The sequence below is a fragment of the Anomalospiza imberbis genome, chromosome 8 (genome assembly GCF_031753505.1).
Source record: "Anomalospiza imberbis isolate Cuckoo-Finch-1a 21T00152 chromosome 8, ASM3175350v1, whole genome shotgun sequence".
In the NCBI taxonomy this organism is placed as follows: domain Eukaryota; kingdom Metazoa; phylum Chordata; class Aves; order Passeriformes; family Viduidae; genus Anomalospiza; species Anomalospiza imberbis.
Window position 1 is genome coordinate 30,884,116 of NC_089688.1, and position 22,700 is coordinate 30,906,815.

Here is a 22,700-nt window from a genome sequence, read left to right on the forward strand (position 1 = left end):
ACTAATTCTGATAAATAATCATGGTTCTAGCTGTGTTAACATTATCTCTCTTTTGCATGTCTTGTTTTATCTTAAGCAATATGGTTACAGTTTTAATTAGATTATCCAAAAGCTCATTTTACATGTTAGTCAAGAGACTTTGAAGAAAATATTATGTAGCCATGTGAATTTTAATATATCAAAATTTAGTATGCTCTGATTGAAAGCCAACACTTTTAAGCCATAGAAATTGCACATACATGCACCAACATGCAAAATGTTCCCCTAAATTAAAAAAAAATCATCTCCATTAATGCATGTCAATTCAAACTCACCACCAAATCCTACCCAGAGACATGACAGAAAGAAAAGATTGCCCAATAGCATAATTTAGACTTTCTCTATCTCCTACATATTGTATTACCTGTTTTTTCTAAATATTAGCCAATTAAGTAGTCAACTAAGAATCATGGTTTAATGTTCAGAGGTATTGGTGGGGAAATCACCATTGCCTTTCAACAGTGCTTGCATGTGGATATTTTTCGCAGTCTAGATCACACTGAATTTTCCTAACTCACTTCCTACCAGAGGAGCTACCTTTCAGCAGAGCATCTGAAAACCTGCAAGAAATCTGAAAATATAATCGGGGCTGCGGGCAGGAGAAATTTCGTTTCTATTTAACCAAACTGATTTCAGACTATTGAATTGAATCTTGATCTTCAGAGCAGCTTCAGGTAACTGAGATTTTTCTTTAAACCACAGAAACCCTGGGAGACATGAGGAGAGATGCTTCCACCTGCCGTGCTGTTATTCAGACACGCAGAAGTGGTGTCAGAGAAGCAAGCCACGTACTTATCTCTTGGGAACTCCCACTTTGGGTCTTCTGGCAGCTCATACTCCGACACTCCTGCCAGCATGGGGGCATCAGCTGTGGAGGAGAGGCGGGTGGTGATCCTCACCAGAGGCGTGTTGGAGTTCATGGAGGAGCTCGAGTCGGCCGACACCTGTGGTTGCAATGCAAGATGCAACAAGAAAAAAAAAAAAGATGGAGATGTAATCTTGGCCCAAAATCTGAAAACCACCAGCACCTGATACCAAGCCAGCTCAGAACCATGGTGTCAGGAAGTGGCTGAATCTACAGTCTTGATCCTAGTGCTCTGTTCTCTCATTTTGCCTCCTCTGTAAGCACAATACTGGCTCTAATGGCTGCCAATGCTGTCAGTCTGTCCCATAAATCAAAAACCACGTAAGTTTTTAATTTATTCCCTCAGAAGGTATTTTTGTTTATAATATTAATTTTTTTTTAAATAAATTGGCAGTATTTACATCACTACCCTCAGACACCCAAGTAAGCAGCTTATACCATGAGCAGAGGTGACCAATAAGTTCCCTTTTTCCACTCCTAGCTGTCCATGTCACCATGTTTTTTCCCAAATCAGCACACCCAGATGGGGCTCCATCTCTTCTCCCAGGGCAAAGCAATAGCACAAGAGTAAACGGCCTCCAGGGGAGGTTGGGATTGGATGTTAAGATCAGCTCCTTCAATGGATGGACTGTCAGGCTGCCCAGGGCAGTGGTGGAGTCACCAGCTTCAGAGGGATTTAAAATATATATAGATGTGGCACGTGGGACATGGTTTAGTGGTGGTCTTGGCAGGGCTTACATTTGGACTCAACAATCTTAAAGGTCTTTTCCAGCCTATATGATTCTACTACTTTCTATTTTCCAAGTCCTCAATACTGAAAGCATCAAAAAGCTATCACAACACTTCAGTTTTCAATTAACTACATTCTTAGCTAAAGACTCTACAGGAAATGTGAGGAAGAGGTCCTAAAAATAACTCAGTTTTGAAACTCTGGAGTGTGATTTCTCATCAGCCCAGATATCTTCCTTAGAGTACCAAAGGTACTGATTGATGAATGCTTTGAAAAAAGAGGCTGCTGCGCCATCCGTGTAACAAAATTTGGGTTGGCGTGAATCTTCTGTAAGGCTCTTTCCTCAAGCCTGCAAGCAGCAGCCTGACATCTGCTGACCTCGGAGCTTCTAGTGAATACTAACACAAAATAGAAATGCTTGTATTGCCAGTCTTCCCCTCACGAGTGTGAATCCTCCTTCTCTCCTCACGCCACCATCATGTCTTGGCCAAGCCCAAATCCGGCAGCCAGACTGGGATGAAGGATGTCACAAAGCCATCACTGGCACTCATCCTCACACCAGGCAGCAGGAGTTTCTTCTTTGGACCCAACTGGAAGCCTGGAGCACAAGAGTACCCACACCCTCATCACCTGGATGAGGATCAACTTTGCCAGCAGGTTTACTTATGTAAAATGGCACCAGGTCGCGGTTTTGTTGCACGGGTCTTAGATTAAAAAAGGCATCATTCTAAAACCAGCCATTACGAATGGAAAGAGGTTTCATAAGTGAGAAAATATTAAGGGTTGCTATCAAAAAATTAATCTTGGTAACCAGATTTGCAGCTGACAGACCTTTCCCTGATATCAGAAACAGCTCCTGCACACAAGATGTGGCCATGGGAAGGGAGCGTGGAACTGCATAAACACAAGGCCACCATTCAAAAAGAAAGGTGGGCTGCTTCTGCCTCATTCACCCCACCATCATGAATGCTAATATTTACTTTCGGCAAATATAAGTACCTGGCACATTCCTCTAGGAAAATAAATCCAGTGACCACTTGGGATACAAATAGAAAAGTAGTATTAAGGCAGACTATGGAGCTGTAAATAAATCAGTGAGTGAATACTGAATGGAGTCCTGAGAGAGAGAGGTGCTGCCATGCCCAGCCTGCAGAGGGGAACTCACCTGCTGGACCAGTCAGCAGGAGAACCAGGGCTGGAATCTGATCTGCTTCTTTTTTTTTTTTTTTTTTTTTTTTTTTTTTTCCCTTCTCATTTTCATTATTTCACTACAGTTTGAAAATGATGTTTCATGAAACGAACCAGCTCAGCAGCAAGAAATGTGCAAATCTCCAGTGTGGCAGCTCCTCTGCCCCCAACCCTACTTTCCTGAATTCCACTTTTCTGTTATTTCTGGCTTCCATTTTTTCATTTCTCACTACAAACCTATCAATACTCTATGACCACTTCCTCCATATTTCCAAAATCTACTTACTATTCTCCAGTCATTCTACCAAGATCTTTATTCAAGTCTTGATTCTTATATTTTTTATTAATTTACATTTCCTTTTTTTCTGTGCTTGTCTTTACTATTACAGCCATTGTTTTCAAGGGACAGGAATGCATAGAAGTAAATTTAGATACCTTAGGTATCAGAAATGGTCCAGAATTCTGGGTTCTGGGGTGTTGGGTTTTTTTTTTGATTTTGGTTTTCTTTTCATGAATATAATCATTGTACTAGACAGTGTCTGGATCTCTTCCAGAGTTTCTTCTTTTCACTAGTTTTTACACTCACCATTCAGCAGCTTTAGCCTGGTTAAAGCCTATAAATATAAACTTGCAATAAACTGAAATACTCCGGTGATGCACTTTAAACACAGAGCTTAAATAGCAATAATGTATAGAAAAAAGCAGCTTAAAGACCCTGCCAGTTTCCCTTTTAACACTACTCCACATGTTTACTTCACAGCAGAACTGTGTGATGGGCCAGAGATACTGCAGGTAAAAGTGCATTAACGTGGAGAGGAATGATGAGAAATCCAGAGGAACTGCTCCGTGTCTGGGAGAAGACAAATGGACTGTACTCCTAGGGAATATTCTCCTGATTGATTAACTGGAGCACTACAAGGAGTTACAGGAGCTCATGGGCTATAAAAATCTGCTCCAGAAAAGATGAAGCCAGCCCAGCTTGGCCTGTGGTTGGGGGGGATTTTCTGTTTTGAAGTGGCCTCTCACCTTTCCTGCAATAAGAAAGAATTAACCTTTGATCTCCTCCCTCGAGCATTTTTTTTTCACTGCCTTAGAGCACACTATAAAAGACTGATGAAAATCCTACCTATTCCAAGGTCAGTAGACATGGTCAGCTTTAATCTACATTGAAGTGGCAGCTTTCTATATGCTTTTTTTTCTTTTTTCCAGCTTGCCATGTGCAGCTCTGCTCTCCAAACTCTCACCATGCAGGTTCACCTGACACAGGTGAATTAAACCTCTTGGGGGCCCACTCAGTGTGCTGACACCCTGTTTTAAGTGATGACACTGCTCTAGGGAGGTATTTAATTTCTTAATTAAAGAAAGAAAGGTGAAAGTCAGCTTGAGTTGAGCAGAGAACTGAAAGGACCATTTTGGTAGATGTTAACCTCAACAGGAAGGCAGAGCTCCACAGAAAATATTCCTTGTGTGCTTCCTTTGTGCTTTTAGCAGGCCAGAAGTGAGAACAGCACCAGTCTCAGACAGACCTTTAGCTCCAAATCTGCACTGGAGAAGGAGAAAAGCCCACTGCACCCAAACCTCACCCATCAGTACATGATTATATCCCTGTTTTAACTACATCTTCTTCCCCTAACCAACACGCTGTGCTTAATCAGCTCTCAGTTAGTGCTCTACAAGCATTTCCAAGCAGCAGAGCATTTAAAACAAACAAATCTTCGCTGGAATCTTTAAATGCCATGAGGCAAAATCAGCTGCAGAGCAGTGTGTAATTGTCTGTAATTGATTATGAAGGGTGTTTTCCTCCACTGATAATTCATACCATGTCCTGGAGCCTAGATCTGTCAGTTCTGGCACTCATGCTGGGACTTTTTAGCAGGCATGCAGTGATTTCCTATAACTGTCAGCCTTTTTGAAGGCTCTGCTGTAAAAGTTAATTTGAACTCATATGCATATTTGTATGTTATAATTAGTAAATAATGTTGTTAGCTGCTGGTAGAAACAGCCCATCTGAGTGACCAGATGCAGGAAAATACAAGGTTAAATGCACTACACAAAACTGAGTAATCCTAATGTTAAGTACTGACATTTAAAACACATGCACCACCCCTCCATGAAAAGCGCTCGTTTGGAAACACTTATACACAAAATCATATCCAATAAGTACCACTAAACAAGACCATTAAAAAAAAGGCATAAAGAAAAAAATAAATAAATATTTAAGGTAAATTCCATCCAACAATATCTTACTGACAGTTATGTATTAATCTTTGTACTTCATAGTCTATTCCTCTAAAAAAGTTATGATATTACTGCTCAGTATTACATGAAATACTGCATTACTTCCCCTTTTCCTGATCACTTCTCTTTTTTTTCACACTCCAGCTGCCATTATAATTTTGAATTATTGAACTACCATTTTGAACTATTCTGCTGGGTGAGCTCAAGCCTTGCTTTAAACTGATCAGTCTTTGCTCAAATACACCCATTATATCTTTATGAAGGATTAGACTCCACAACAACAATATACATAAATTATTGTGAGTGCATTTTAAATACTAAGCATTAAAAAGATCACTGCTTCCTGTTTAAGACACATGTTGAGGGGGTCCAAACTTGACAGATTGGCTGTGACAGCCCTAACAAAAACCTTTAGTGATGACAAACATTTGTACTTGACTTTGAGCAAGTCACAAGAGATGGCATTGTCTTTTTGTCTGCCTCAATTACAATGTATCAGTTAAAATAAAGGTTCTACAGAGTAGATGTACATCCTATTGAAGGCTGCTTTGTACTCTTTTGGTTCAGTGGCCCTGTCATTTAAAGCCTGTCCTGCAAATCAGCTTGTGAGGCTCAATCCTACAAATTCTGCATCCCCTCCCTCTCAAGCTGGTACCTCCATGCAGGTAACACTTAACTGCCTTGATGAAAAGAGAATCCTGCTGGATTTCCCTGGAAAAACCTGAAAACCAAGTACCAGATCCTGGTGGGGATGAGGACTGTAGGGGATGGGAACTGATAATTCCTGACTTCATTCTGACCCTTCCTGCGAATGCGAATAGAACTGCATTTTGGCAGGGAAAAATTGCCTGCATGTGGGGAGTGATAAAATCCTATGGTGGCTCAGGCTAAACAGCGCAGGAGGATCCAAACCAAACCATATGTTACTCAGCAAGACTCTTCTCCTGCTTAGACAAGATGGCATCAGAGCTGTGCAAATGTCTCTCTGTGAACCAGGATTATTTTTCAGCCCAGATCCTCAGGGACCCTGACCCAGCAGCAGAGGAGCTTTGAAAACAATATCAAGAATTTCCCAATCTGTGGCCTCATTTCTCTGGAATTCCAACAAATCCCATCACCCAGCCCTGGATCCAGCCCCATTCTCACAGTCTACCTGCCACGAGCATCTTGTTCCCTCCCACCTCATCCCTCCCCACAGAGCACAAAGGGAAACCTCCTGTGATCCACAGATAAATGAAGGTTTAGTGACAAAATCCCACCAAGTTTAAATACAATCCTCTGAAATACAAATAAAATGACACAAAGTGAGCTTGGTGGCACAATAAAACAGGGTTGAATGATCCAGAAACACACACCCTTTAAATAAAACATCTGGATTATTTTTCAATTCTTCACTTGTGACAACAGCCTTGAAATCCAAAACCAGATGCACAAACTGAAGAGCCGCTGCAGCCTCAGCACCAAGGAGAAATGAAGGAATATTCACAAGCAAATCTTCAGGGACTGCTTGTCTCATCCTGCCTTTGCAAACTGACCAGCGAAATCATCAGATCAGAAATACAATTTTCAGACAATGCTTACAGTAGTTACATTTTCTTCCATGCAGACACAAAAGCAGAGAGACCTCCAATGAGCAACTGCTGCTAACAAAGCAGTGCCAGGAACAATTGGGAGTAGTGGGATTTTTGCTTAGGGGTTGAAATAGCATTTGCACTTTCAAATATAAACCTTTTTTTAAAAAAAAAGTATTCCCACTTTTAAAAGCAAAATGCCATTTCAGCTAAAAAAATGTAAAAATACTGAAATAAATGGATAAAACCCAACGTGACAAACATGTTGTAAGACAGTTTCTTTCCTCTGTGAAAACAATAGCTTTGGAGAAGGTCCATATTGCATCATTTAAGGATAAATAGCTAAAGTGAGGGCAGTGGTTGGCACTGCTGTCACATGAAATGAAATAACACACTGCTCCCCGAGGAACCATTTCCAGCTGACACAACTGAGCTCACACCAAACCCTAGGTATTTTTTATACCATCAACTTGTCTCTGAGTCATTAGGCTTTTATATTCAGGCAGAACTGTAATAAATGTCTCCTATCTAAGCAGTTGATATGTATCTCTCTCTCTCTGGTTAAGCACACAACATCTAAAGGCCTCCTTTGTCCAGAAAGCTACAGACACAGATTTCTAGCCAGAGAGATGTGTGAATATTGAGCTGAGGGCTTCTCTTCACTTTTTCTGACACACTCAGAGTGAAAAGTCCCTCTTTGTCTCATTGATACTCAAGCATTTGAGTAAAATCAAAGTTCAAAAAAAAAAAAAAAAAAGCCACAAAAAACCCCCTAAACATCCTAAAGTGGCAAAGAAAGTCAGATAAAATAAAGAATTAACATTTTTTTGCACATAAAGCAAATATCTTTCAGATTGAAAAAAGTTCAGGTGCCTCTCCTCAAGATCCTGTAAAATACTGGATTCAGAGGAAGGTAGCTAAAGAATTCCACTCCCTGTTTTTTTTTTTATAACCAAGGAAATTCAAACACCATGAAAGAAGGGTCCAGAAAAATGTAATGCTGTTCAGAATCTCCCACTCTGGGAGATGGACATGCATGCCCATGCATGTCATTTCAACACTTACCCACGCTGAAGAACCCTTTTTAAGGTACATGTGTTACTCTGACAGTGACAATATTCTGGACAGGCTGTAAAAACAAATCTGCAGAAATCCTGCACCACTTACTCCTGGTGCAGATGGACACAAAGTGAACCCTCACATCCCAGGTCCCTGGCCAGAGCCTGGATCCAACCCCCCTAGACAGAGTTTATTTGGCTGCTGAGGTGAACCCCAGCCCCAGATTCCAAGATCCCCCATCCTCCAGGGTGAAACCTGGGGGTGCAGAGGTCTGGCCTCAAGACCTATTGCAAGAAAATCAAAACCTGTTAAACACCAGCTTCTAAAAACACCACAAATCCTTCAGGAGAGGACAGTGTGGGAATGGAGGCTGTTTTGGCAAGTGGTGGCCTGTGATAAAGCCAAAGTCCTGTTACTTGTTCAACTGGTTTGCTGCTCGTGGCATCACCCTCTCATTGCCAGCCACAAACAATTGTAAAATATATTTCATGTGATGCTGTTGCGTGCATTTTAAATCTGGCACTTGCTTTTGTTTCTTACTCAAAAGCATCATTATCTTAATCAAGCTGTCCAAGATCTGATATAGGATCTCCCCTATTTTTACTTTCTTACAGTCTTTTTTCTATTTTGGGGTGTTTTCTGGAGGACTGGCTATGAAACTCCCTCCCTTCAGTCTTCAAAGGTCTTCCTGAAAAATACCTCTCTGTATCTGGTACCTAGTTACCACAATAATAATCACCTTAGAAACATCATAAATAGACAATTAAACAGGATTCTATTCCAAAGCCCATTAGGGCAGTAACATTTTTTCCATTGACTCCAACAAGCTGTGGGATCAGGCCCCAAAATACTTGAAATACATTTTTTTCCCCTCATCTACAGACTGCTAATACAGAAAACATTTCAGTTTTTGCATTTCTCCCCTCCCTACCAGCCCTTCCCTGATTTCCTTGAGACACCCATCGCTGCGCTAAGACGTTCTCTCTATCCCACCCCTACCGCAATCTGCCGTCATTTATTAATTCCCTTCTTCACTTCCCTTTCCTCAGCAGGAGGATGTGCTGGCTTAGTGGTTGGGGTAAAAAAAAGTTTTTTGAAACTCTTTATCTACTTTCTGTTACCTGTCTGCGCAGGGGGATTCGCTTGGTCAGCTTGTGGACAGCGGGCTGGCTGCTGAAATCCGGCTTCTTGGTGGTGCTCTTCATGCGGCACAGGATCATTGTCAGCACCATGCAGGCTATCAGGAACACCCCTATGCAGTAAATTGCTATTTCCAGGTAGTCTGGAGAGGTTGGGTATTCCTTTTCTTTCTCAGGAGCTGGATGGGAAGGTTTCAGGAGGAAACAATCATGCCACAGGGTTAGCAAACAGGGCAGCGTTCGGCACAGCACTTGGAGCAAGTAATGGCAAAATATAAAATATAACCAATTCTCGTGTGATATTCAGAGCACTGGATGTTTAGGCCATCTTGTAATCTGAGAGTAATTCTTTTTTTCCAGATTACTGCTTTGATTTTTCAGTTTGCACTGGGTGTGTGCTCGTGCATCTATGTATGCATATACAAACATATACACGTGTGTGCCTAGGTAGGTACGTACATATACATTGAAATATTGCATGATCAAGGATAATTTTTGAGGGAAGAAAAAACTGTTCAAACTAGGCTCAGGTTCATTTTGTTACTCGAGTCAAAATGCAAAAGCACTGCAATTCTTGTGAACCACACAAAAACACATCTGAAGATAAAAAAATTAGCTAGCCTGAATGAAAAGTGTCTAAATTTGAAAATAAATGTTTGGACTTGAGCCTGCTTGAGTCTCCTGTTTATTCAAAATTTGCAGTAGGACCTCAAAATACAGAGGGAAAGGAGGGTGAATCAGTCCCCCATCATGTCTGTAAACTCAGCTTAGGGGTTTCAAAAGGGTTTCAAGGAGCTGGCTGTCCAGCTGTGCTTCATGCTGGGTGCCCAACTCCCCTGAGGTCCTTTGAGGAGCCCAGTGCTGGATTAAAAAGCATAATTGAAGTAAAAAACGAATTGGCAGCAACACGTTAATTAACGAGCCCTCTTCTGTGAGGACTGCAGTAACCTCATCAGTGGTTACTGGCCTATGAGATTAGATTTGGGAGGGAGTGGTCCTACAGAGCTGTTACTCTGATTGAAACCATTTTGAAGCTATCTTTAAGACAGTTATATGTGCAAACAGTGTCCCTAATCCCTTATCTGGGATTCAACTCCCGGATAAACAGCATTCCACAGCCATCAGCGGTCACTCCGCAAGCAATGCATGTTTCAAGCTGAAATTTTCTTGTGCCTTTCCAGGCTTAGAAAAATACTTTGTTCAAGAAAATTGGTTTAAAAAAATGCTGTTCAAGCACTTGCAAAATGCAAACACTGCCAGCAGAAGCAAGCTCTACACAAGCACTGCTCTGCCTGCTTGGTGACACCTCACAGGCTCAGGGTTCAGTTCAGAGTGAGATGGAATAAAGCTGCCTTGTTCAATATATTTCAATAAAAGGTAAGAAATTATCTGCAGACAGTGGGAACCTTTAACTCCCACACTGTAAGCCTCAGCAATACGCACATGCAGGTTTTGTTGTACCTCTTACTTAGGATTAACAATTAATAAATGTTAAGCACAAGATGACCCAGCAAACCTCAGGTTGTTCATGTTTTTTTTTCCAAAGGAACTCCTGAGGCAGCTGCCAACAATTATAAATGAGAAAATTTGACTAATGTCAAAACCAACTAAGGTTACATCTTCTAACAGCTGATAATAATTTTCAGGCAATAAAGCACATTGATGTTTGTTTCTTTTAAGGACAGAAACATCATCAACCCCAGAACAGCAAGACATGCTTTGCAGTAAAAGCAAATGACTACTTGTTTCCTTAGAGCATGCGATGTCTAAAGATGCACGGAGCCGATTCCCAAGATATGGAAGGCACTGCTTCTGTACATGATCCTCTGGCATTGAAATTGGGATTTCCATGAGAGATTTGCATGATAGGTAAAAATGAATTGAAGTACACTGAACAGCTCAGGCATTTTAATGAGCCAGTACATAACTATGGCCAAATTAGTTCCAAACTTCGTAACGAACCGAATTTCATCCTCTTGAAAAAGTTTACAATGATTTATGGGCTGATTTTCAGTTGTCTCACTGAAGTGCTAAGGAAATGCAGCTCCTTAGCATTTCTGATTATGTAAAAACATTTCAATTAGGTGCAATAGTCGTACACTCCCCTCCCTTTTTTGTAGTTGTTGCTTTTTGGTTTTTGGAGTTGCAAACACGTGACAGAACAACTCGCTTGAGACAACTGCGCTTAAAAAAACCAAAATCATTGTAAAAGTCCTTTTTTTGAGACAGAAGCCGTGCTAATTCTTCAGCAATCAACAAGGTGGGGGGGAGGGGGAAAGAGGAAAAACCACAGAAAGAGAGCAGTGTATACCTGGCAGAACTGTCAACCATGCAGTGTGAAAGGATATCCCAATAGAATTACCCGCCAAGCATGTATACTCCCCAGCATCCTCAAAAGTTACATTCCGTATATAGAGAACCTCAATTTCTTTGTCCGTGGTGTTAACACCGGCAGCCTAAAAAAAAACAAGAGGGAAGCAAGAGAAAAAGCTAGACACTGAGAGAATTTTTGTGGATAGGGAGATGGAGCCACAGGGCTTTGCACTTGGTAAAGGCAGAGGTGGAGAGATGCAAAGCTCCTTCCCCATCCACAATCCCTCATCCAAAAGGCGTTTACCAACAGGTCCCAGCTCACCTCAGAAAGTAATCAACACCCTTCACCAGACCTAAACTCACCACCTAAACATGCATGCAATGAAAAGACATGGAAAAATTCACCCACAAATCTTTTTTTTCTTCTTCTTCTTTTATGACAAGAGAAAGTTGAAAGAAAAACAAAGAGAAAACAAAGTAGGACAGAATGTGGGATCCTTCACGTGTAGAGACCTGTTTCAGAGGAAAGAATTTACCATAAAAGTATAGTCTAAAATGATAAAAAAGGGGTGAATTCTGCTCCAAAAGACAAGTTTGTAGCTGTCTTTGATTGTATGATCCTTGCATCACCCACTGCACTGCAATTTTGAGTAGTAACTACTACTGTACATTGTGAAGAGTTGCCAGATCTCGTTTAAATCTCAAATCTGGAAATATTTGATGGTTTGCCTCAAAGCACAGTGAAAAGTATCCCAACTCTTGCTCAAAATCAGAGATCTTGTTCAATTGTGGCTCTCACAGGTGGGAGAGAAAAGACTTCAAAGGTTCCAGAACCAGGAGATAGAAATAAAATATATTTTTCTACATCTTAAAGATTGAGGGGAAAAAAAAACTCTGCAAGTTTTGCATTTTTTACTAGTCATCTTCCAGACTTACTGCTTGACCTTGTGCACCGATTCAAGTATCAGTGATTATCCAAACTCATACAAATGGAGTAAATCTTAGGCCTGGAACTTCCCAGCTGCCCTAAGATGGGCACATCAGAGCATCAGCATCAAGATCTCAGTGACAGAGGTTTAGAGAAAATAATATTTGCTACTTTTGATCTCTGTTCCATTCAAAAATGTTACTTTGAAATCCACAATCAGGGAATAAATACCTTTTTATTGGACAATGTTGAGGCAAATTTAGTTGTGGGCTGCAGTCACACGGTTGCCTGTCTTTTTTGTTACTGCTGAGTAAAACCCAGTTAGTAATGGGTGAGTAAGACTTGGAAAAATCCTCCCACCTGCACAGTCACAGTGACTAAACTGACCTGACTTGTGCTCCAGGGGGTTTTTATGTGAACAGGTCATATATATACACACCTATGTGTATATATAAATACACACTGCTAGGCTGTAATTACCTTATTCAAGGAGTACCCTCGGTGTGAACTGCAGAGTATGCAGAATCAACAACAAAACTGTTCAACACACGCACACACAAAGCCACCAAAGAGAGAATAAAGATCAGCAAACAGAAACCAAAGCAGTGCTTCTGGTACAGAGAATATTGTGGGAATTTTTCCATGGCTGCTGGTGTAACACCAGCTGCAATCACCAGAGGAGGATTACACATATACCACCAAGGCCAGAGAGTATCCTACAAGCTGCCTGCTCCCAAAGCACCATTTTTTCCAGCTTGCTTTAAAAAACATTGTTACCTTGTATGCTTGGCAGAACAGAGAGCCAGGCAGACTGGTTGGCCTCCCCTATATAATTGGAGACCTTACAAACATATTCTCCAGCATCCGCCTCTGTCACATTGAACAGTGTCAGCACTTCAGCATTGGAACTATTTATCCCCGAGTGCTAGAACAGACCAATAACACAGGAGAACAACGTCACTGCTGCCCAGAATGGACACCAATCTGTCTATGGTCCCACCACCAACACGTCACCAGAACATTCCACACCAGCTTCTAAACATTGAAAGGTTTGGGGTTGGAATTTGTTGGGTGTTTTTGGTTTTTTTTTTCCTTTTGGTTGTTGTTGTTTGGTTTTCTTACATCCGCAGCATCACACGAGGAGTTAGAAAACAGCAGCATGGGGGAAAAAAGAATCCACCTAGGCAGGTACTGCATGTGACAAGCAGGTACAGAGCTGGCTGTCCTGCCTGACAGAGTTTTGACAACGCCACCCAGCTTAGAAAGCTTCAGTTTCCCTGGTCAGACTTGCTCCAGACTGGCAGGTATGACAGTAGCAATGCACTGCTCCAAACCAGACATCTCTGCAGGCTCAGCATCCAGACAGCCCAGTCCTCCAGCAAGCTTTTGGCAGCAGCTGCCATGTTTCTTTGAAATCAAAAGGATGAAGAAACATGAAAGAAATGGAGTAGATTGTCCCAGGTATGTTTTGGATGCTTTCTACCCATACAAAAATGACAATGATGTTCTTTAGAAGGATTTTCATTTTTTTCTGAACAAGTCATGCCTGAAACATTCAGATATAAAGGATTTTTCATGGAAGTAAAAAGAAGCAAAACAGTATCTATAAGCTGCACAGTTAGCATTCAGACAAGCAAATGTTTATCTAACTCATCATTTCACTTCTAACATAAACATCTCCACTTTCAAAAGAAGCTCAGAACTCAAAATCCTTGGATTTACACCACGCTCTAAAGAAGGCATCACCGCTGCCGGCATCTGCGAAGCCTCACCTTTAAAACCTGGAGATAAGGCAGCCCATCTGGCCCATATTTACTGCCGTTCTTCTCCACGTGCTTTATCCACTGGATGTGGGGCTGGGCATCGCTGTAGACCTTGCAGACAAACTCCACATCCCCCCCGACCACGGCGGAGGCGTTGGCGGGGAGCCCCGCCTGCAGGATGGGCCGGTGCGGGGAGCGCTCTGCTCCAGCAGGGATCGGCGGAGAAGGAGCAAGAGAGAGAGAGAGAGAGAGAGAGGGAGAAATAAAGATGCATAAATAAGCAGGGTTGCCAAGAAAACTGTAAGTGAACCCCAGCCAAAAAGCCCTGTAAGCCTGTTGGCTGACTCCTCCGAAATAACACCGCAGCCAAAGTGTGTAACAAAACCTGCAGTTCAAAGGAGATGGCTTGAGCACTACACTTGTAATTTAAAGAATAGCCATTTGGGGGGAGGGGGGAAACCCTGCTTAAACACTTTGCTCATTTTCCATGGTTTAACTCAGCCCTAATTAGGTAAAATATCTCCTTTTGGGTTTTTTAAGCTACCATAATTAAGTTACCTCTGAGTTCTAAAGTGTCTTGACTCTACTAGACCTCCACACATTAAGAAGAAATTTTATTGATTAATTTTTGATTAATTGATTCTTTTTATTAAGAAGAAATACTGCTGACACACATTAAGAAGAAATATTAATGATTAATTTTGAATAATTATTGATTTAAAACGTGTTAAAATAAACTGAAAGGAATTTCTCAAAAGTAGCAGCAGAAGCCTCAGTGTGCAGGATGAACAAACTAGGCAAGCTCAGCTTCCTAAAATGCTCCAATCAGTGCCACCACCAGCAGCAGAAGCAGCAGAAACACTGCTTCATTCTTATTCTCACCAAGACACAGGCAAATACAGAGCTCTCTGGAAAACTGAACTGTATTTAATGTGAGCCAATTCAGCTTCTAATCGATGCCCAAGCATAAGCATTTCTCACACATTTTCAGGCAACCTCTCATGGGGATCAGCTGAGGGAATTGGGGTGTTTAGCCTGGAGAAAAGGAGGTTCAGGAGGGACCTTCTCACTCTCTACAACTCCCTGACAGGATGTTTTAGCCAGGTGGGAGTCAGGCTCTTCTCACAGGTGACAGGAAGAGAAGAAATGGCCTCAGGTTGTGCCAGGGGAGGTTTGGATTGGATATCAGGGTAAATTCCCTCACCAAAAGGGTTGCCCAGCTTTGGAACAGGCTGCCCAGGGAGGACATCTAAAGGTCATGCATGTAGATGTGACACCTGGGGACGTGGTTTAGTGGTGGCCTTGGCACTGCTGGGTTAATGGTTGGACTCAATGACTTTAGGGGGCTTTTCCAACCCAAACAATTCCATGAATCTATGGCTCACTGGCCATCCCCAGCCTTAGCTCCCCATTCTCCCCTGCTCCAGGAATTCTTTCAAAGATAAGTAAAAAATAGCAGACCTAAATATTTATTTTTAGAGGCTATGCACTGTAAAAGCTCTGACATTACAAGCCAAATCAGCTGAATTTCAAACCAAGCGTTCTTTCTTAAACATACTTGTCTCCAATAAATTGTTTCACAAGCAAACATTGTGAGTATAATAGCAAATAATGATGCCATTGAACAATGGGATCTTTTATACAGTCCAATATATTTGGCATGCAGCAAACATCTACTGGGAATTTATTCACTGAGGCTATGCTGGCAGCACACTACAAAGCAGCAGTCTTATTTTACTTGTGGCAAAAGTGCATTTGAATTGCAGTTACTAAATTATTCCATGGTTATGTGTGTCATTTTCGAAGATCTAGGAACAGTTTCATATTTTTTAATTTGTAAATTGCAGTAGAACATATAAATTATTATTTTACAGTTCTGGAGAGAACTTTTAGTTTCTCACCTTATACTAAATAAGCTCTAATTCCATCTCCCTCATTCCTTCATTTGGGTACAAAAACAGCAAGCAAAAATCTCTCTTTAATAGAAACCTTACACCATCTTCCAAAACTTATTACAGCTGCCTTCAGTATAAAATGAAACCTTAGAGAATGTTATTTAAAATGTTTTTTAGAAGTCAGTAGGCCTCATGTTTCATTTCTCCACATCAGGGTTTGATTTCCTTTGTGACCTTATTCTCTGCCCTTTAACAAACCAGAGAATGAGGCCTGAAATCTCTTGGAAAAGTTCCTACTATGCCAGCATCCACACACAAGATGTGTTTCGTTTATCCTGATAGCCATCAATGATTTAATCTTTTATTGATGACTGTCAAGCATTTCCTCTACCAAAAAAGAGGAGACAAAGCAAAGGAGTAAAAGCAGAGTTCTCACACTCTTGGCTCCCAATTTCATTAAAAAAAATAAAGTGTGTGCATGTGGGTTGGGTATATACATATGGCCATTTGTGCAATTTCTTCTCTAAAGGGAAATGTGTCAAAAATAAACTTTTGTTGCCCTCCCCACATAGATCAGTGTTCACCAACTCCTCCACTTCAGCAGAGGAGAGTGGTCCTGTGCCCACACAGGCAAACAGCACAGGAGAACAAAACCATCACCATGCAAATCCAGCAGGGCTTCATGGCAAACCTGGGGTCCAAAGAGTCCACAAAATATACTCAGGATTGGGGAAAATAACTACAAAGAAACTTCCACTAATTACCAATGACCAAGCTTAATTTTATACAGCACATTTTCCTGGAAATACTCATTTCAGGACGTTATCCAAAAACATCCTGAAGTTATCCTACTTCTCTGCAAACCCACACACATCTAAGGACTCTGTTAAGCACAGGTACTGTCAAAGCCATATTCATAAATCTCACATCACTATTTGGCATTTAAAATACAAGCTGCACATTTGTAAGCAGATATCATCACTCAAACAACTAGCTGCACTAATATTAGATGGAAACAGCATGTTCCTTTTTACTGAACACCAGCAAAGGAGTCAAAGTTGCCTTTAAAAAAAATCTTTAAGGCTGGTGAAAGTGATATTATCATTACCTAATAATTATAATCAGGATCATCACTAAAACATCGTGACCATATACATCTCTAGTTATTGAAACAATATTTTCATACAAAACATGCTGGCAGCAAATCTCATAGCTCTGGAGCCTGATTTCACTATTCCTCTTGTTCATTAATTTTGAAAAAACACCTTGAGAAATAAATATATGCTGCCTGAACACTGACATTTCAGTGTTACAATCTCACTAATGACACAATTTGTTATTAAATCAAGTCAAAAACATACGGTATAATACAGAAAAACAGTCCCAACATGCTTTGTGCTGGATCCCACCACAAGAGACAAGATACCAGCTTGCAGTTTAGATACAAAACCAACATCATCCCCCTCTGAGGAATTAGTTATCTACAAAACACAGAGTCAAAATGATTGCTCACATGAGATAGATCAGATTCAAGGCCACAACCACCTAAATTTTACACCACCATAAAAGTGACCAGGGCTTGAGCATTTCTGCTCACTTATCTGTAGACAAACAGAGTTGCTATCTGAAGGGATACTGACAAAGAGACCTTGCCCAAAAGGCTTAGAGGAAACTGTCATTTAGCCTGTTAATGTTAAAACTTCAAAATACTTCCCTCCAAGAGATAAAACTACAAAGAATCCAGGAAAGCTGGAAAATTCCAAGTTCCAAAAAAAAAAAAAAAAAAAAAAAAAAAAAAAAAAGTTCCAAGCACTGCAGGACCCCTAGAGATGGTCTGAGCCTGTCCTGCTACTGGAAATGACTGTTGGAGCCTATATAGTCCACAAGAAATTCTGAGAACAGGCTCCTTAAGGAATTTAAGCCACTGAACAGAGGATTCCTACAAAAGGGGCTCATGTCTTCCCCATCCTTGGCTTCATTTCCTTTTTTTTTTTTTTTTTTTTTTTTTTTTTTTGCTGGGCAGGATAAAGGAGAGAGAAGAGAAAGAGGGAAGTGATGCAACTGTAGGAGGTGAAGATGCTGGGGTGTGGAGGTGGGTGACAGGGGCCAAACCCCAGCTCTCAGAGCCAAGGGAGACCAGCAGACAGAAGCCCATCACTCCAGCCCTGGAGCAGGACGGAACAGCCATGGGAAGGGAGGCTGCTCGCCAAGCACGCCAGCAGAGGGGAGATGCAGGGCAGGAATTGCTGCTGTCAGAGGCCAGTGGAGAGGGATTGTGGCTGAGAGAGTGGCACTGCTGCCACCAGAGAGCCTTGGCAAGGACAGCAGACAATAACCCCGGAAGGGGGGAGCTCCAGGACCTTGGCCAGGCCAAGTCTCCTTAGCAACCTGGCTGAGCCAGGGGCTGAGAAGAGCTCTGGGAATTGTCTCTCCAAGCCTCCTTGTCACCCTAGCACAGATAGTTCAGGACCTTTCACGGGAGCTAAAAGCCAGAACCAAAGCCCATTGAAGTCAGGGGGAAAACTCACATGGAATTCAATGGGCTTTGCATAAGGCATCCGATTCATTGAAAAAAATAAAATGAAAACTACTCTTACTTTCTGCTTTTGAATGTGCTTGTTTCCTCTCCTTGCAAATGTGTGATTCAAGTGTGGGCTAGAAAAATAAAAGCTTAATAGTAAATGCAAGACCAAGCATGAGTTCTGGGGACAATGGAGAGATCCTCAATTAAGAGGGGGAAGTGAGGGAGAAAAAAATTACCTAATTTTTAGCTAGACACATTTATCAGAGCCTTTAATCACAGTTTTGAAATGTTACTGACTTCTAAGGACTCATCTTGATGGCTGCCACTGAGCAACTACAGAGGGATCCCTCAAATGATGCCTCTGAGCACCAGTTCTGAATCAATAGCTCCTGTGAGAGGTTCTGTGCATTCAGTCATCACTAAATGAGAAATGAAGTAATTCTAGCTGTCACTGTATTGACTGAAAACACAGACCTGCCATACCCTCTTCTTGCCCTGGTCAGCACAGCACCCTCAGCTCTGGTTGCTTATTTTGCCTCACTCCAAGCTTGGGAAATATTCAGCAGCAGCCTGGGCCCTGTTTGGAGAAAACACTTCACTCCCAGCCACGTTCCCTCAGATGCTGCAACATCTGTTGCTTTGGAAGATGCTAATTATGCTGTAAATTATGGGTCTCAAAAACATCCTCCAGCATTTTAGGCCAGACTGTAATCACAGCCTCTTGCATTGGCTTTGGCTTCACGTAGTAAACTTGCAAGATTGAGTTGCAAGCCTTAAAAAAATTAACCACAGCCTTTTTGTTGCAGGCTTGGACTGAAACATTCCTCCCCTGTGTTTCATCTTCACCAAGGAGCAGCACTTTCCCACCATCTCCACTGGGCCATCTACCTAACCCAGGAGATCTCAGAAGGCTTCTGGGCTCTGGGAGCAGCACTGCTGATGGAGGAGCACAGCTCTGTCCCTGAATTAACAGCACATCACATCTGGGCATTCCCCTGGGGGACACTTTGGGATGTAGAGCCACCTGACACATCCCCTGTGCCACCAAGTGGCCCACAGACCTCACAGAGTGGGAAGCCAGCAGTGCCACCCATCTCTGGGACACCCAGAGCCCTCTCCAGCAGTGCCACCCATCTCTGGGACACCCAGAGCCCTCTCCAGCAGTGCCACCCATCTCTGGGACACCCAGAGCCCTCTCCAACAGTGCCACCCATCTCTGAGACACCCAGAGCCCTCTCCAGCAGTGCCACCCATCTCTGAGACACCCAGAGCCCTCTCCAGCAGTGCCACCCATCTCTGGGACACCCAGAGCCCTCTCCAGCAGTGCCACCCATCTCTGGGACACCCAGAGCCCTCTCCAGCAGTGCCACCATCTCTGGGACACCCAGAGCCCTCTCCAGCAGTGCCACCCATCTCTGGGACACCCAGAGCCCTCTCCAGCAGTGCCACCCATCTCTGGGACACCCAGAGCCCTCTCCAGCAGTGCCACCCATCTCTGGGACACCCAGAGCCCTCTCCTCATGCCCTCATCCAGACATACCCATGGGATTACCAAAACTGCTCCATCAGGAGGGGCAGTTCTATGGTAACTTTTCAGGTGACTTAACCACTGAAGGCAGGAAGGGGAAACCTCTCAGGTGTAGCTCCGGCTTCCCACAGTGCTCCCCACAACATCTCCAGGCTCAAACTTGATTTGCTCTCAGAAGTGTCACTAGTGACCATTTCAATCACAGTCTGAGGGAACAACTTCCTCCATCTGTGCAAGCCACTCTGTCTCTGTGCTCTTTTTTTGACATCCCTGTTGAGACTGTACATGTAGGCACTGTTGTTTGCAAGGATCACCACCCTTCATGAAAGATCCCACCTACACTAACTGCAAATCCATTCACAAGCACTCAGAGGCTGAATTAATCATTGTTCTCTGAATTAGAGAGCCTTTCTGAGGTGAGTCCCAGGAGCAACTCCAGCATGAGGACTTGCAACTTGGGTTTCTGTATAAATCCAGCATTTTCCGAGTTCATACTGGACCCCATTTGGAGCCACCCTTGCACTCCACACCCTGAGGTAGAGAGGTATAGAAGAGGTCCAGCCACAGACACGCCAGCCCCCACAGGAATTTCCTCCTTGAAGGTAGCTCTCTACACACAGGCCAAGCCAAGCCTTCACTTCCTCTCCCCAGCTTCCATTGCTTAGGGGAACCTGTGCTCTCTGAAATCCTGGAAGCAGAACACTCCTAACTGCACCATTTGCTCCGTGGCATGGAGGAGGAAGGCTGAGTGCTGGCTGCTCTTTCAGAAGATCAGAAAGAACCAGGCAGGTGCAGGCAGAACACCTCTGCTAATAAATGTCACGCGCCAGACGTCCGTGGGCCAGGAGCTGAGCAGGCTCCACCAGCTGCATGTCACTTTGGGTTTCTCTCTGCACAAGATGAGGCTCTACATGTTGTTTTCAGCCAATTCAGAAGTGCTGCTCAACTGTCATGTTCCATTTAAACAGACACACAGACAAACCCCTCCAATCATCACTTCCTGGATAATTTACACACGCCAGGGTAGAGCCCACAGCAAGTTAGGGATGATGCTCTCTTCCTAAACTCTACAAAATCACAAGATGCTTGAAGGCTGGAAGGATTAACATCACTGTCATAAAACAGTAAGAGATAAAGACCATTCCTGGCAAGAACACTTGATAAAGAACAGGAGCCTCTCAGGCAGACTTGCAGAACAGCTTATGGATCAGACCAGCACTACCAGTACTGCTGATATCACACCTTACACATTTTGGCATCTTTTAACCAGTAGGTATTAGCCAGCAAATGGTTCGTGCTTCTCCATGTTCCAGTACAGCAGGAGTCTCCATGTGCAGCACTTCCTACTGGCTCAACACTGCTTGAAGAAATCATTTTGGTGGCCAAAGCTCAAAGGTGCATTGCTGCAGCCAGAGCTCCAGTGAACCTGGCACAGCGACCTGGGGCCAATCTCCATCACCATTATCTTTGTCCTTTAATTTAGAAGCCTTTAACACAAATTTGAGGCACTTCTTGCTGTTTTGTGTCTCACTCTGGGCCCCACCACCCAGCTCTGCTCTGATTTTTGGGCAGTACCAGCAGTCAGCACAGTGAGACAGCAGAGAACCAGACTCCACACATCCCTGCTGCCACTGAATACTTTCAAAAGAAGTTAAACATTTGAACATTATTAAAGAGTTTTAATGCTAAATATTAAAGTTCTGTCACATATATCAAAGCAGACCCATTTGTTACCCATAGCAAAGCCTCTGCCACTCCATCCAACCGCCTTGGGACACTCAAGCCCTTCTACCCACCAAGGCCAGCCAAGTAAAAGGCAGTGCCTTTTAAAAAGCTTTACAGAAGTTAAGCAGGTGTATTCAAACTCTTTGTCCTTGGCTTCACCACCTTCACCTCTAATTTTAAGTAATGGCATTGTTTCCCAAGCAGGTAAAGCTCCCACTGATGTTATCCCATCTGTCTCCTTGGATAGCTGTACAGCAGAGTTTCAGCTCTGTCCTATCTGCATTTTAGCTGAAAATCCATCTCTGCACATCTTTACACTTCTTCCTCACAGGGCAGCAAGATGGGGAAGAGACAGCAAGCAAGACTGACCTATTTGGCTTGACACAAAGCCCATTGATGTCAATGAAAACAGTACCAAAAAAAATCAGAATCAGAACTAGTTAAACACTGTCCTTTCAAATCACACATATATCTGAGGGTTAAAAGAGACAGGGACATCCACCAAGCCTGAGGCTACAGCAGGAAACATGAATGCTCTTGTTATAAAGCATGAAATTATCAGCAGTTTTAAGACCAGTTTGCCCTTAAAAGCAAAGCCCTATTGTCAGGCTGACAGCGTGGGCTTCATCAGCCCCAAGGAGCAGAAAAAGTCATAGCAGCAAGAGTTGTACAACACTGATCTTGGAGCTCCCTTGCAATGTCCCTCACACAGTGCATGCATAAGCAAATGCTTCATACATGTCTGAACAAAGGGTGGAGAGGCCTTATTTTAGTGTGAAAAAATTATGGGAAGCAGAACAATGAGAGGCTAGAATTTTCATTGATATTCCTTTCAGGGTACCCTAAAAGAAAAAGGCTACAAGAGAATATGAAAAGCAGCTTGTGACTTCTCACAGACAAGTGGTAAAATTTTATTGTTCTGGCTGTTCCCAGAGACTGCATTAATTTTTACACCCAGAGATATCATCCTTTGTACTGTGCACAGCTCCCAGCACTCAGCTGCTGTATAATAACCAGAGACAATGCTGGGTCCAGCATCACTGGAATGGGCTCTCCAGTAGGCTCTGCCAAAGGTTTACTGCATGCCTGGCAAACAGCATCCCTCCCACAGGGATGATGTCCTCTCCCAGCTGCAGTGGCTTTAGCTCACCAGTGCACCCAGTGATGCCATAAAGCACACAGGGGGAGTTATTAT

General features: G+C 42.7%; 1 protein-coding gene across 11 annotated transcripts in view; it reads right to left on the minus strand.

Moving 5' to 3' along the window:
• The window catches only part of FGFR2 (fibroblast growth factor receptor 2), a 79,888-nt gene that overhangs the window by 14,627 nt on the left and 42,561 nt on the right, over window positions 1-22,700 (minus strand). For 4 of the 11 annotated variants that reach the window (XM_068198234.1, XM_068198237.1, XM_068198235.1 and 1 more), the window contains 4 exons: window positions 13,843-14,033; window positions 12,848-12,995; window positions 8,805-9,008; window positions 832-982 (listed from right to left, as the gene is read on the minus strand). In XM_068198234.1, the coding sequence (XP_068054335.1) occupies window positions 832-982; window positions 8,805-9,008; window positions 12,848-12,995; window positions 13,843-14,033 (694 nt within the window). Of the gene's footprint in view, window positions 1-831; window positions 984-8,804; window positions 9,009-11,140; window positions 11,286-12,847; window positions 12,996-13,842; window positions 14,034-22,700 lie in introns of all 11 variants that reach the window. The other 7 variants (XM_068198238.1, XM_068198236.1, XM_068198230.1 and 4 more) reach the window with 3 other exon arrangements.